Source organism: Genypterus blacodes, unplaced genomic scaffold (assembly GCF_046128005.1).
Source record: "Genypterus blacodes isolate CSIRO-AG114 ecotype Tasmania unplaced genomic scaffold, CSIRO-AGI_Gbla_v1 ptg000033l_1, whole genome shotgun sequence".
Taxonomy (NCBI): domain Eukaryota; kingdom Metazoa; phylum Chordata; class Actinopteri; order Ophidiiformes; family Ophidiidae; genus Genypterus; species Genypterus blacodes.
The window spans coordinates 2,793,651-2,808,335 of record NW_027466846.1 but is presented as its reverse complement, the minus strand read 5'-3'; the positions used below and the strand labels follow the sequence as shown (position 1 = coordinate 2,808,335).

Below are 14,685 nucleotides of genomic sequence, written 5' to 3'. Positions count from 1 at the left end.
GAAGTAAACCAGTTTCGGCAAGGCTAATTAATTTTAGTCCAGATTTTCTACTCACAGATAGTCGATATTGCTGACAAAAGACTCAGGCTTGGCTGCTGTGAGCATGAGCTAAGAGTGAACTGTTCAAAAATGCAATCTGGGAAAATGTGCCAATGGGTCACAAATACCTGAGAGACAAAACATCAGCAAGCCTGACACAGGAAAGGATCCTTCCTTTCCTTCCTTTCCTGTGTCAGGTCTTGCGTGTGCATTGTTTGACCAAACAGCAGACAAGATTCCTCCTGGAGAAAGAGCTTGTAATTTGTGACCCTGCTGCTAACTACAACATTGTACATTTCATCAGTGTCTAAACTGAGCAGACTGTAGTGTAAAACTGTTAACCCTCCTTCAACCAATGATGAATCGCTCACTACCTTTGAAAGAGTACCATCCTTTAATTTATGTCTTAGTGGTAATTTCACAGCAGTCCATTTGACTTTATTACAAATGGTTGCCATACGCCTGGGACCTAACATATTAAAATACCTACCTTCACATCTGCTGTTATTTCCCAGCAGTCCTGAGGTCTACTGTAGTGCAGGTTCAGGGGGAAGAAGCCATAGTTTGGTTTGTAATACAGCTCCATTCACCCTCCAGTTCACAAACACTGGTGTTGTTTTTGGGAAGCGGAGGTGAGGAGTTGATGCTAGCCTCCTATCCAGCTTCCTAGAGGTTTTTCATTTATTTTCCTTCATTCCTGTTTTTTGCCTTGTCGCTGTTCTTTCGGAGCAGAGTGAAATGAAATACACTGAGATTAGGGAGATCAGTGACCTCCTGTTAAGCTTCCTTTTCTTTCTGTCTCCCCTTTTTTGGTCTCTTGTCACCACCTGCTTTTTCTCTTTCTTTCATTAAGGTCTTTCTTGATGTCCATCCTCTTTGACATATTGTGAACACAGCTCCTTCTACAACTGCAAATATGCTGGAATATAGTGAAGTTTTTCTGGTATCAAGCAAGTGAAAGGCTCTGAATGAGGTTTCTTGGAACAAGCATAGACATCTGGTCACAAATTCATATTCATATTATTGGACAGCAATGGAAATTCAGACGGAACAACTAAAATAAAATGCTTGATAAAAGTTTAGCCAACATCCAGATGTTTTCCAGGAAAGGGTGAGAGTAAAGGAGTCAATAGTGGTAGTTTTTAGTGGAAGTTTCAGAAGTTTCCATATTCCTTCTGATTTCTGGAACATTCCTGAATGAAGATAAATTAAGGCAAATTATCTTGTAAAGAGTCTGATCATCTAGTGCAGATTTTTCCTGATAACATACGAACAAACTTTGAATGAATCATCTTAAAACAACATCATGAGACTTGAGTTCCAGTTATTGCAGTGCAGTTTGTCTCATTGGTCTTTCCTCCATGTGTCCTGCTGTTTCTTTCCTTTTGTTCCTTTGTCTCTGTCTGCTATCTACTCATTCTATCCCTGTTAATCTTTCCTCCTCTGCTTCTTTGTCATTCTCAGTCTTGTTTTCTTTTTGTCTCCCCTTCTGCTGCCGTTTTTCTTTTTCTCTCTGGCCTATTCGTCTCCTTTCTTTCAAAGATTCTTTGTCTTCAAACATTTCTGTATCTCCTTGTCTCTCTGAATCACTCATCACCTGCTGTCTCGTTCCCATCTCTTCACTCAGGATTGGGCTTCAGATTTGTTGAAATGTCACTACACTTGCTCTCCATCATCTTCAGATTTGGACAATACTTATCTATATTTGTTTTGAACTGACTTTGATACATACAGTATCAAAACAACAAGAAAGCTTCATTTTAATGCCAATACTTATAGCTCCAAAACCTTTTTTTAGCCCTTACTCCAGGGTATACTTGTATGGTTCAGAAACTGCTGGTTGGAGCTTTCACGGCCAGAAATCACTGATTGGGAGAAACCTTGAGTTGTACACTCAAAATCCAAGCAAGTTAAACAGGTCCCGCCATGTTTAACAGGACGGCAACATGAGATGGTTTGACTTTCGTATTATAGACATCACTTTCCTAGTCACAATGGGATGGCAAGCAAGGAACAGATCGAAGAACCATCTAGTTCCTGCTCCTAATAGTTTTGGTCAAAATAATTCCTATCTATTGAAAATCACAATAATCACATGGTTGTGATAAAAAAAAAAAGTAATTAAAAATTAATTAAATTAATTAACTAATTTTATGCCATGAACCCTGGTAAAGAAACTCCTGTGGAGTCCCGGTAGTTGTTTTTGCTCATAGTGTTTGCATGTCCAGCAGCAGTCTGAGAAGATCCCAAATTCAATTCTGTTTGGAATATACTGCCGGCTTTCAGATAAATCCCTGAAGGAACTGGAAGACAGCATAGCAGCAGTCTGATCTATTGGTGAGGAATGCACCACTGCTGTGCCCACAAGCTATTAACTCCATCACTCTGTTCTTTCCTCGTCTGCACAGACAGGTAACTTGACCCTGGATTTACCCCTCCCCTCCTCCCACAAAAACACGCCAACATACTATCCCCCCCTCCCCCGTCTCCTCCACACAGCCCTGTCCCATGCGGCGGCAGGCCATCTGATGTGGTCAGGGGAATAAGATGCCTCACTGTTGAAACTCTCTGATACTGGAGAGATGGAACACATCTCTGGAACCCCCCCGCAGCAACCAATGCTAGGAACCAACAGGTGAAGGAGACCAACTTCTGAAAAAGAGAGTTATTAGAGCTACAGACAATAACAAAAATCCCTCCAGTCCATTAATTTAGTCATGAATGGAAAAAGGTGATTTTAAAAGCATTTTGTGAAAATTAATTCGGGTCAAATCTGAATTGTCTAAAAGTAAACTTTAAAATTTAGAGTTGTACCACCATCATGATATTGACAAATTAAAATTGTGGACAGTATGTCCCCTCTGTGTTCTTGAGCCATTTTATAGCCAAAAAACATGATCTTGTAAAAAAAGAAAAGATTTCCATCTTCCTCTTCCCCTCATTTTCAGTTTAGGGTTGAAGGTTTGCTCTGTGGGGTTTACTGTTGGAAAACATAACAAACAAAAGGCCCGGGGAATTCTGTGGTTTGCAGCACTGAAATTGAGACACTTCTGGGATCTTTGAGTCTTTTTATGCCAGAAGACCTGAGGCTTCTATCAGTCTGTGTCTGTGTGGAGCATCAGCCACTGTACAGAGGAAATATTTTCTCACTGTGTATAACTTCATCAGGGACGTGATTTGTCCATTTTCTTCAAGGGCCTGTACTTGCACTTGCACCTCTCATGGTGTTGTTTCGGAAGGTGATTCAGTTCTGTGAATTTCTGGATTCAGAAAGTAACTCTTATTCATCACTCACTCCCTCAATGTTAAGGTTAGACGTGTGGGTCACCTCTGTTGTTTCAGATTTAGTCATTAGTCCGTTCAGCCACTCACTTATTCTCTCGCAAACTCGTTCCCTCATGTAGACCCCTTAATGTGACTGATATTGGCACAAGTCAAAGTGTGCTTACAGAATAACAGACCTAGATTATCTGATTGTATCAAGTTATTCAGGCATGCAACATCTTAATCTGCCATACATACATGTCATGACTTGGCCATTGGCTGACTACTGTTGATTCCCTGCATATAGACAACTTAGTTTAGTTAAGTTTAATAATAAATTAGCTTATTTAAGTATTCTTTTTATTCAATCGGCCAGTTGGCTGAAGCCAAAGCTTATTGGGCCTACCCTTATTAAGTCATTATTAATTTACATTAAACAACCTGCTCTACCCAGAGCAGCAGTGAAACAAAACAAACCAAAATATATACAATGTTACCAAGAAACATCAACAGAAAACAAGCAAAAAAGCAAACGGATAAGCAATACAAAGTGTCTGTCTCGCAGACATTCAGTGTTGGTCACATCCCCTATATCCCTCAATTGTCATCTCAACATTTTCTTCAATCTGCATTCATTCCTGCATTCTTTTAGTTCCTTATTACAGCCATTCCATATCACATTGTGTTAGTTTGTTGACAAACACTCAAGTATGGAGAGCATGTAACACTCAGTGTTGAGGTTTTGTAATTTAAATTCCCAAGTTTCCATGAAGTCTACTCAACCAGTTTAAAATATCACTACCTCTATTTTGCATGTTTCTCCTGAACCATGAACCATTTTACGAGTCTAATTGATTTAGCAGAAGTGCAGCTATTATCAAATAAGTAGCGGACTAATCATTGGTAATTGCCCCTCACTCCTGTCTGCAGGGCCAGACTGATGTTATCAACTTGTGTGCCTACTGAAACTGCAGATCTCTCCCCAGGCTGGTCTCCGTCTTATCTCACCCCTCACACTTCACCAAAAGAAAGTTCTTACAGGGCTGGGCCCACAGATACCAACTGACCTGTCTGATCCCTCTACAGCAGCTTTTCAGAGGAAGTTGCATTCTCTTCACTGAGCTAGATTAACCCACCCCCACACACACGCGCACACACCAGCTGTGCAGCGTACACACCTTTTAACAGATAAGAAGTATGTGTTCCTCTGCCTCTATGGCTCTCTATCAGTGCACCTGTTTCTCCTTAATTACGTGGGAAAGCCTCCCGTGGACCTGGGTGGCTCGTCTTGGAAGCCGTGCTCGCTGTAGGAGTTTGTGAACTTTGGAAAGAAGGCCACACTGAACATGTCGAAGCTGAACGCTGACGGAAGTTTAACGACTTTGTTGCCTTTCTGAAACATTCCTTACCATCTCTGCTCCTGTGATTGACTCTATGATGTCTGTAGGTAGCAAGAATGGTGTTACACTCGATTCCAAAGCGGCTTATCGTATTGGAGGATGTTTGGAGTGAAAGCTGCTGACTATTGACCTTTCCTGTGGAGCCCTCACCTCCTCCAATCAAGAAAAAAGTCTTAGTTTGTCAATATTGAAGTATATTTACAGACAGATGATTTCAAATGCAGCTTCCTATGAGCACATTAAATTGTTTTCAATTTAATGTTGGCTCCATCTTGGGCTGAGGCAGGAACACTTCACTGCAGTTGAATTCTTTGCTTCGTTCTTTGCTGCATTCTTTGTTGCATGAAAATATAAATTGTAATTTCAGTAGCCCCCCCCCCCCCCCCACACACACACACACGCGCACACACACACACACACACACACACACACACACTATGAAAGTACATCATAACTGGAAAGAGTTAAAAAATATTCACTTAAATGTGAGTTAAGCCTATTGCATCATATATCAGAATTCACTGTGCATTATAGATTCAGATTAACTTGTACTGGAAGATACTCCACAATATTTTCATGAGAAAGGTGCAGCAGGATGTTGTAGGTATGTTTGGCCAGGTGCTTTGCGTCTGTTTTCCTCCTTCGGGATGTAACGGCGGCCATGACAATGTGCAATGCAGCAATTTCTAACTGTGTCCATTGTGATTTTGTTTGTGTGACAGATGGTGCTGCTGACAGCGGAGAGTTGGATCTGAGTGGGATAGATGACAGTGAGATAGAGCTGGTATGTACCTGGTCTGTACCTGCACGGCTGGTGTAACTGATGGCACTAAAATTTCACATCTGTGAACGATGTCACACAGCTTGAAGGTCGAGGGTTGACCCTGATGCTTATTTATATAACCAGATAATATGTATATTAGTACTATTAATGTTTGATTAATTTAGCTGATTACATGCTTCTGCTAGGAAGAAGAATAGCCCCTTTGCATTACTCTGTGCCAGCCCAGCAACTGTGTTGCTGTGTAAACAATGGCAGCAGAGTCCAATCTACTAGCTAGATACATAATACTGTATATCAAATGTTGAATCTTTTTCTGTTTCTGTCTCCATGGCTCTGTCTTGCTCTCTGTTCCTGCTTCTCTATTACTGTCTCTCTCTCTCTCCAGTACATTCTGGATGACGGAGAAGTCAAAATCAAAACAGCACTTTGGATGGCAGAAAACTCAGATTACTTGAAAGAGCAGAGAGGTATTGTGAGGCTGCACCATGGTCTCTATGCTCTAAAATACACCTTTTACTTTCTCCTCTGCCATATGTAATTCTTGCCAGAATCAGATCTTCACTGTGCCATCTCTGACTATTTTGTGTTTCCTCCTTCAGCAAAGGAAGCAAAGATAGCGAAGGAGAAGGAGCTGGGGATCTACAAAGAGAGGAAGGTAAGAACGTTTACCTTAAAATACAGAGCGATAAGGGCGGCCATAGGGTGGCAGGTTCTTGATTAACTCTTGAAAACAAATCATCCATCGTGGCTCACAAGTTAGATATTAACTGAGCGCAAGACAGGTAGATGAATAGACTCGCAATAACATGAAGAGAAAGTGTAACAAGATATTAAAGGAGACATATTCTGCTTTTCACCAGTGTCCCACATGTTTTTGTAATGTAAAAACATTTATAAGGCTGCCCCTCCAGATTTTCCTGATTTTGAGACCGCGGAATTCAACAAAACACTGCATTTTTCCGGAACGCCGCATCATTTCACCGCATCATTTCCTGTTTTACCTACCCATAAATTTCACAAAAAATGCAAAGATGATTAAAATCGTGCATTCCCATTTTTGTTTCATTAACTACATTGCCGACTGTCATAATGTTAATGATTGTCGATTTTGGAAGTGGCGGCGAATACATCACATTTACCGTCGTACATAAGTGCTAGACAAAGAGCAAAGCCAAACGACAGGTGGATGTCTAAGAATATGGGAAGATGCAGGCTATGACTGAACAAATGGCTAAGATGACAGCAGCAGGCACGGAACCAAATACAGTAGGCAACGGATAGTAAAATATATTACTATCTGTGCTTAAATATCTGGCTTTGGTAAACCAATAGATCTAGTTAAATTTGTTCATCTAAATGAGCCAAGATTAACGTTATGATGATGATTAGAATGTTGATGAATGTCAGAAATTGTTATACCTTGCGGCGCAAGAAAATAAAGATTCTATGCATATCGTTTGTGTTTGTCTGTCTTGAAGGTCTATTTATTAATCTTTGTGAATATATAGAAATAAAAAGTGTAAATGTTGTGATTCATAGAAAGAAATTAATGTAAAATTCCCAAAAAATATCTTTAAATCCTGGGGGGATTGTCACTTGCAGGAAACTGAACTAGGGCTCACTTTGACTGTCCAAAAAGATCCAAACTGAGGAAAAGATTCGGTTGGTGTTAACGGAACAAGGCGTGAAAGCACCCATACAAATGTACCTAGTAGAACAGACCCATAGGCCCCAACCTGTCCTGCAAGCTTTGTGTTTATTGGACCATTACTGAAAGGTGAATATTTTCTGACAACTGGTTAGACACACCCACTAAGTACAAGCCTGGCAAATGTTTGGGCAACATCTGTGTTACACAATCTGTGGATGATACCAGCTCAGGCTCAACACAGCAACAGAGAAGGGCCTTAAAGAGACAGTAGCTGTTTTCGCGTCTATCAAGGGACAGTTTATGTGGATCAGTGTTTTTGTTGCAAACGTTTCAAAACAGGCCCTAAATGAAAATGAGAAGGTGACAATCTGTCAAATAGCTCCCTTAAGGCAGGAAGACAAATGAACAAGTAGGCAGGGAGACAGTCAGACATGCACCAAGCCTTGTGAAAATGGTCCTAGCCCTCTATTTCCCATTACTGGTTTGGCATAGCTCGGGTCCAACAGCTGCTCACTGATTTCAACTGGGTGGATTAACTGCAGCGGAACAGAAACCTAATGAGACATGCATTGATCCCACCAGCCCCAGATTGTCATCAACTGACAAAGGAATAAACAAGTAAATAAGTAAATGGGGTGAAATAACTGGCATGATGTCTAATGAGCATCATTAGAGTGTAAGAAACGGAGCATCCCTTTGACGGCTTGCCTGTCAGTCGTGTTTTCACAAGTATTCTTGAAAGTGAAACATAGCTGACATGTAGCCTCCATTCAAGTCAAAATAGATGTGGAATTAGATGATCTCATTTATTCTATGCTAAATTGTCTAATAGGAAGAATAAAGTCTGCCAGATGATATTTGATTGTAGTCTGCCGAGTTGGAGTAAAGTTAGAACAATTCTGAGGTCTTTCACCATAATCTGTTGCTAGTGTTGCTGGATTATGTGAACCTTTAATCATGGTAAAGTGTACCGCTGCTAAATAACTTTGAGATGTTTGCTAATGTCTAAAGTTTGCCATAAACCTCATCTCATCCTTGTGAAATCTATGTGAAAAAGCTGCCAGTGTGATAAGCCTAATATGAGCCTCTATCCCTGCAGCCAAGGAAAGCAAGCCAGAGGCGGTCCCCGATCCAGGCCAACACTGCTGATGAAGCCATCGAGAAGATGCTGGAGCAAAAAAGGATCTCCTCCAAGATCAACTATGACGTCTTGAAAGACCTCAACATAAAGCCCGGTGCGAGCCCCGTCCGCCAGGCCGAAACTCAGAAGCAGCCCTCCCCTGCCACAAAGCCTACTGGGCTGAACCGCAACCCTTCTCGCACTGCCCTCAGCCTGACCACACCGTTGAGCAGCCTCGGCAAAAGGTTGGTGTACAGCACGTTTTTTACTTGTGTGCAGGTGCGTTACTGTTATCCGGGGCAGTTTAATCAAATGAAAGTAAAGTAGACTGTAAAACAGCTAGAGAACTAAAGCTTAGTAAAAAATTGACTTCAGTTGAGTGTTGAGTACATTTACATAGTTATTTCCCACATTCTTTGTGTCTATTGCAGCCACTGTGGTAATGAACTTTCTATTTAATTTTAAAAACAAAGCTTGGACGGTAAGTTAATCAGTGTTAAGTCAATTTTCCATCTTAAACCTCCATGTCCTTGCATGAAGGTTAAATTGTCACTGTGTACTCTCCTCAGTTGAACATTATTTTCTCTACCAATATGCCACTGATAAACAACACATAAATATGTCAAATACACAAAATCCATATTTAATTATGTTTGTGTCTGCTCAGCCCTTCCTCAAATCGGTAGATAATCCTCAATGCAAACAACAGCTGCTCGATTGAATAGAGGCGAGATGGATGGACAGTGTCTGGATGGAGAGGGTTGGGGTGGCTGATGGGTTTTCAAAGGTCTGATGCAGTAGCAGTTGTTTCCCGTCCTCACGAGGTTCAAAGCCACATGTTTCTTTGGCGTCTCAGAGGTAACCTAATGTGGTGGCAGTTCTCTTGTCACCCTGAAAAAGCAGCAGTTCCATGGGGTGTTCCCCATTTTCCCTGGATAGCGGAGCGCTCACTCCCTGACATGGATATTTGACTCTTGTGAGATTTTCTCTTTTCTCCAAGAGGGACCTACTCCGCCAGGATTTGTCTCTGGCTGTTATTCCCCCTCCCTGCAAGACACAGTCACGGGACTGATCCTCCTCAAGCCTTTCAGGCCGCCTTAATGGGTTTTCTGCAGAGAACATCACAGAGAAAATCGCAGGCTCTTTCAGTTTGTTTGGCGCTGAGGAAAATTGGTTTCTTATGAATCTGAGGGTTTTAAACCTCTTTCTGTCAATGTTGGCTTTAGGTGCCATCCTATAGAAGAAGCTATTTAGTGATTAACAGGATGTAACCCCTATCCTGCTCCCCTCCCCTTTTTCTGTGGTGAGTTTAGCTGCATCTGGATGCAGTTTGCTTTATAAACCCCATCCTGAGCTCTCCCAAAATTCACAGTGGAGTTCAATACTTTGCTGTTTATTGTACTTTTGTGCTATTTTCTCTTCAAGTCAAGTAAAATTTGTTAAGAAAACACTTTTAACAAAATGGGTTTGCCACACAGCTGTCTGTAGAACAACAAGGGATACAAACAGAGATAAGAACAAACCCATTCCAAAGCGTGTGTGTGTGTGTGTGTGTTTGTTTGTGTACGTGTACTGGAGAATGGAAAAAGGTCATGGATAGGAAATGGCATTTAGGACAAAATCCATGTTAGATTCACACACGCACTAGTGAAACCAAACACATCCCCCCCTATAAATGCACCTCTCTCACACACAAATGAGAAACCCCCCACATATACACTAGTGAAAATGCACACACACACTGGTAAAAGCACACACTCATTCTGGTAAAAGCGTGCGCACATAGACGAGTTAAAGGGCAGGCGTATCACTATGAGCGAGCATACTTGTTTGAATGGCAGGCGATCGTTGTGTGTGTGCGTGATGATACAAGTATTAACATGCACACAAGTTAGAAGAGCATTTCTTTGCGCACGTCAGCAAGTGAATCATCTCCTCTGGTCCTTTCTAACACTTGTGATGAGCATTTCTCCCTGTAAAAGCTGAATGAATGGCCACCGTACAGAGAGAGAGAGTGAGTGTTTGTTGCCTATGTTGTGTATTTGGTCTGTAACTTAACTTAATACATATTTTGACTCTATACTTCACCTGTGTCTGACCCTGTCCTGCTTGACATATTTGGTTGCAGCCTGCCGGAAAAATAGACCAGACACGATTGCTGCTGATCGCGTGCAGTGGTTTCACTTGTGCGTGTGTGAATGAAACTTGGATTTTGTTGTATTCAGCACTTCATACATGGAAACAAATATGTACGGAGACAAACATTGGCAGATTTCATTGTTTTGTGTCATCTGGTCTCCAACCCACCAGAAAAACCAAAAGAAAACCGAGCCCATAAATTCACAAATTGGACCAAACGGGGTCTTTTTCTAACATTTTTTTCCCCCTTCCCATGTTATTGTTGGACTTTATTGATGTATGACCCTCAGTACACAACTTCTTTAATGTGTATGATGTTTCACATAGAGATCAGAGGTCAGTTTCAGCTAGAGAAGCACACTGGGGCTGGTGGTAATTTAGAAAGTGTGTCCTTTTTCATGGACTGGTTCTTCCAAAGAACTCTGCCCATCCTTCAGAGGACCTGAAGACTAAACTTGCACGTAGACAAACTACATGGTTAAGCCACAGTGTGACAATGACAATTCACTCAGCCACCCCATGTCAAGTCAAGGTTTATCACCAATAACTTGTTCCTAACATCCAGTAAGATGTAAATACAAGTGGTAGAATCTGGAAAAATCCATAATACCCAAACTCTCAAAACAAAAATTAGCATCAATACATACATAAATCAAAAAGAATGATGTGAAACCAAGCAGCATATATATATATATATTTGAGTGCCTCTTTTTCTCAACAAAAATCATTTTTTATTTCCCTGCAGTTTGTGTTGAATAACAAACATCTGCAAGAAACAAACATGGACAAACCAAACCCATACTGTCACTGGACTGCAAAGTTGCTGGATTTGAGCTGCTCCAGTTGGTTTATGGCTTTAGCTCCATGAATAAAGCTCATCTCCAGTTTTATGCCCTGACATTGATGTTTTTAGTGTTTTTTAAGAATGGACACACTTTGCCTTAAGTGTCCAACGCTATTAATTTTTAAAAATGCATTAATGTTTTCTCAATGAATTTTTGATGGCTTTCACCATTCATCGTTCATTCTTTGTTTCGTCTGAATGGAATAGCACTACCGTTGCAACCATTTATTCAGAAAATGCTGAACTCTGCACTTTGTACCATGGAATGCACAACAATGTTTTCATCCCCCATGGTGTTTGAGTTTTCAAAGCTCTACCCACCAGCCATTTTCAACAAGCAACTACCCTACGGCCCAGCAAGCAGCAGCATGGTGACAATCTCGCATTCTCTTATACTGTGTCAGTTGTGGCATCAGAATGAAAAAAAATCTGAAGAATGAAAAGAGCATCCTAAACAGTGACCGTTGAGTACAGAATGGTCTCTTTCAGCCCTGTGGTCGAGGAGCAGACCGTTGCTCCGGCCCCTGAAAAGGTTGTTGTGTTGGTTATTGAAAAAGGAGAGAGGCATGGTGTCAGGGAGACCTATGAAAGTGCAGGAGAAGGCCTGCTGACAGTACAGCCATTGTGCCTTGTTTCGAGGCCTCGCTGAGGGGCTACACTGAAGCATTGTGCAGTGCACCCTCCCTCTCCCAGTTCCTCCTCCAGGCCTCTGCCTGCTTTGCTGAAGGCATTTTACTCTCATATATTCAGGCTTTTGCTTGGACTTGAGCATGCTGTAGGCACTGCGGCCAGCCGATAGTATTTCTCTCTTCTATTGCTGTTACTCTCATCATTTCCCAACTTTCTCCCTCTAAATCTTTATTTTCATGAGTTTTTGTACAGACTCAGTTATATGTGCAGTTGTTAACATCATTACATTTAGCAGTGATCTGTTCAGTTTTTTTTAAATTCACAAGTCATGCCATGCCTTAATTATATGTGAAGAGATCATTAACTTTCAAGATACTGCTGTAAAGCCTGCACAGCCCGAGCCTAAACCAACTTTAACACTGCTGCTTCACTTCTACAAAGGCCCAACTAACCACCTAATCCAGGGGGGACTCAATCACTTTTGAGGTTGACTTTATTGGTTGAGAAGAGCACCATTGATCATGTCAAAACAACTGTAGAAGGGTTCTTGTTTCTTTGGCGGATACTATACAAAGTCATGGATCCTGACATCACGGACTGTAAATGGTAAATCAACCATATTATGTATTTTCCAAAGCGCTTCACAGTGACCCTACATTCACTGATGGCAGGAGCATACCATGCAAAGAGCCTACCTGCACATCAGAAGCTCTTAGGGGTTCAGTGTATTGCTCAACAATTCCTTTGACAGTCTCTCTTGGGGGAGCCCGGGATCGATTCCCTAGATTGCTCGTAGTCTCAATTGCTGTAGTCTCCCTTTAACAACCACCTAGCAATGCCAGGTTAATAGTTTTGCAACGCCCACCTGCCACTTTAAATTTTTCTTCGTGGTTTATGATTCACGTTAGGCGGCTTGGACCCCTTTCAAACTTGCATGCACGTCTAGCTTTAATCTACTTTTTGTGTCACTATTGCGCTTCTGTTCTTTCTCCTATTTGCTTCAATTCGCAACTTACTTATTTTCTTGCTCATAAAAGTTTGTCTGTCAACTTTATCACACAGTGTTTTTCTGTCCTCATCTTCTCCTCCACCTGTCCTCAATTCTCTTGTGTACTTCCCAATCCTCCGTATCTCTGTCTTGGAGTGACAGGCCTGTTGTAATCACACAACACCCGCAGGTTTGCTTTGGCTTTGAGTTTTGCAACTTACTAACGAGCTCTTTGTCTTTCTCTCTGTTGTCATCCCTCTCTTTCCTGACTTTCATCCTTTCTCTTGATGTCTCCACTGCAGCGTTTGCATTTCAATCCAGGCTTCAAAGGGGAAAGACATGGTTGAAAATTTGCCATGCATCACTCACATAGGCTTGATCACTTGATTTCTAAAATGAACAGTGACATTGGTGACAGCACGATGATACTAAGTTTAGTAAAAATAAGACAACAGGCAGCAAATATTGTCATTTGGTTCACCATTGATTTGTATATTATTTTAACCTTTGCCCAGATTTATTTTAGCATGCTTGAGTTGAAATCTATTGGTCCTTGACTGACAGGAGGACTTATTCTATTGAGTGGGATGGCCTCTTCAGGGAGTAGAGCTTTTGTCTTCCCTGGTTTGTATTGGTCACTGCGTTTGATCCTAGGATTTAGTCAATGGTTAATACCAAGTTGAAGGAGAGATTTACTAGCATCTATTCGAAGCAGTCTTGCTTGACAACTGATTGGCTCTCACTTCTCTCCTACTGTGGGAAGAGAATAGAATGGTAAAGTGAGAGGAGTCAATTTGGGTAGCCAGTGCTGACTTACGTAAAACTCATTTTCTGCATTAACCAAGTCAGGTAGCTGTTTTATTGCTTAAAAAGACAAAAGTTGCACATCTGTCCTCGGGAATCCTTTATTCTTTTTCAGAATTTACAACAATCGCATAACAATTGAGTAACCACCCAAACAACTTAGCAACCTCTTGGGAGCAACCTACAAAGACCAAACCAACCACCCAATAAAGGGGGAAACCACAGATTTTTACACAAGCTTTAAAAAATGTACCGGTCAAGGGAACACTTCAGCATGTGAAAACAACTACAAAGTAGCGGTAGCAGTGATGACTTTTGTTTGTAAAGGGCACTGTGCAAAGTCATTGAATAGATTTTAATGGCATTGTGAGGATCCAAGTTTGAAAATTCAAAGCACGCGTTCAATTTTGTGAGCAAATGAGTTTGAAATATTTATAAGGAATAGCCATAACACTTTTTCAGTTATAGATAAATTATTATTATACGTGTCATGTCACCATCATCATTGTGCTTGTTACCATGGCCCTGTTTTGGAAAATTGAACTGTTCACCACAAATCTTTCAAATATTTGCTGCGTTTTTTACATGTTTAGGTTTGTCCTTTGTCTTTACACTCTTTACACTCTCATTTCAGTCTTTCTTTTTTTTCTCCCTCCTCCCTCGCTCTCTCTCCTCGTCCCGCCCACCTCTTTTCTTCCTCTCATGCTCTGTACTTGGCTAACTCAGCCCTCTAGGGATAAGCAAAGAGCCATGGGCCCCACTGTATTTTATGTACCACCAGACCAGACCGCCTCTAGGATCTTGCCTCCCCCCCATCTCTTTTCTGCCCCCCTCCTCCATCTCTCCACCATCCACCTCTTCTTTCCAGCTGCCAAACAGACCCTCCCTGTTCCCTCCATCCCTTGTGGAGGATGGAAAAGCTCTCTTCCAGAAATAGCCCAGATAATTGCCCTCTAGTGTTTTTTCTCTTCTCTTGCTCTTTGCACCTCTCTACTTCTTCATCTGTTATTCTCCCATTCAAA

General features: G+C 41.4%; 1 protein-coding gene across 1 annotated transcript in view; it reads left to right on the top strand.

The window, feature by feature from the left end:
* The window catches only part of brf1a (BRF1 general transcription factor IIIB subunit a), a 72,602-nt gene that overhangs the window by 40,223 nt on the left and 17,694 nt on the right, over positions 1 to 14,685 (top strand). Inside the window, exons 13-16 of the mRNA XM_076146672.1 lie at positions 5,426 to 5,487; positions 5,873 to 5,954; positions 6,087 to 6,142; positions 8,238 to 8,503. Coding sequence (XP_076002787.1) covers positions 5,426 to 5,487; positions 5,873 to 5,954; positions 6,087 to 6,142; positions 8,238 to 8,503 — 466 coding nt within the window. The remainder of the gene's footprint in view (positions 1 to 5,425; positions 5,488 to 5,872; positions 5,955 to 6,086; positions 6,143 to 8,237; positions 8,504 to 14,685) is intronic.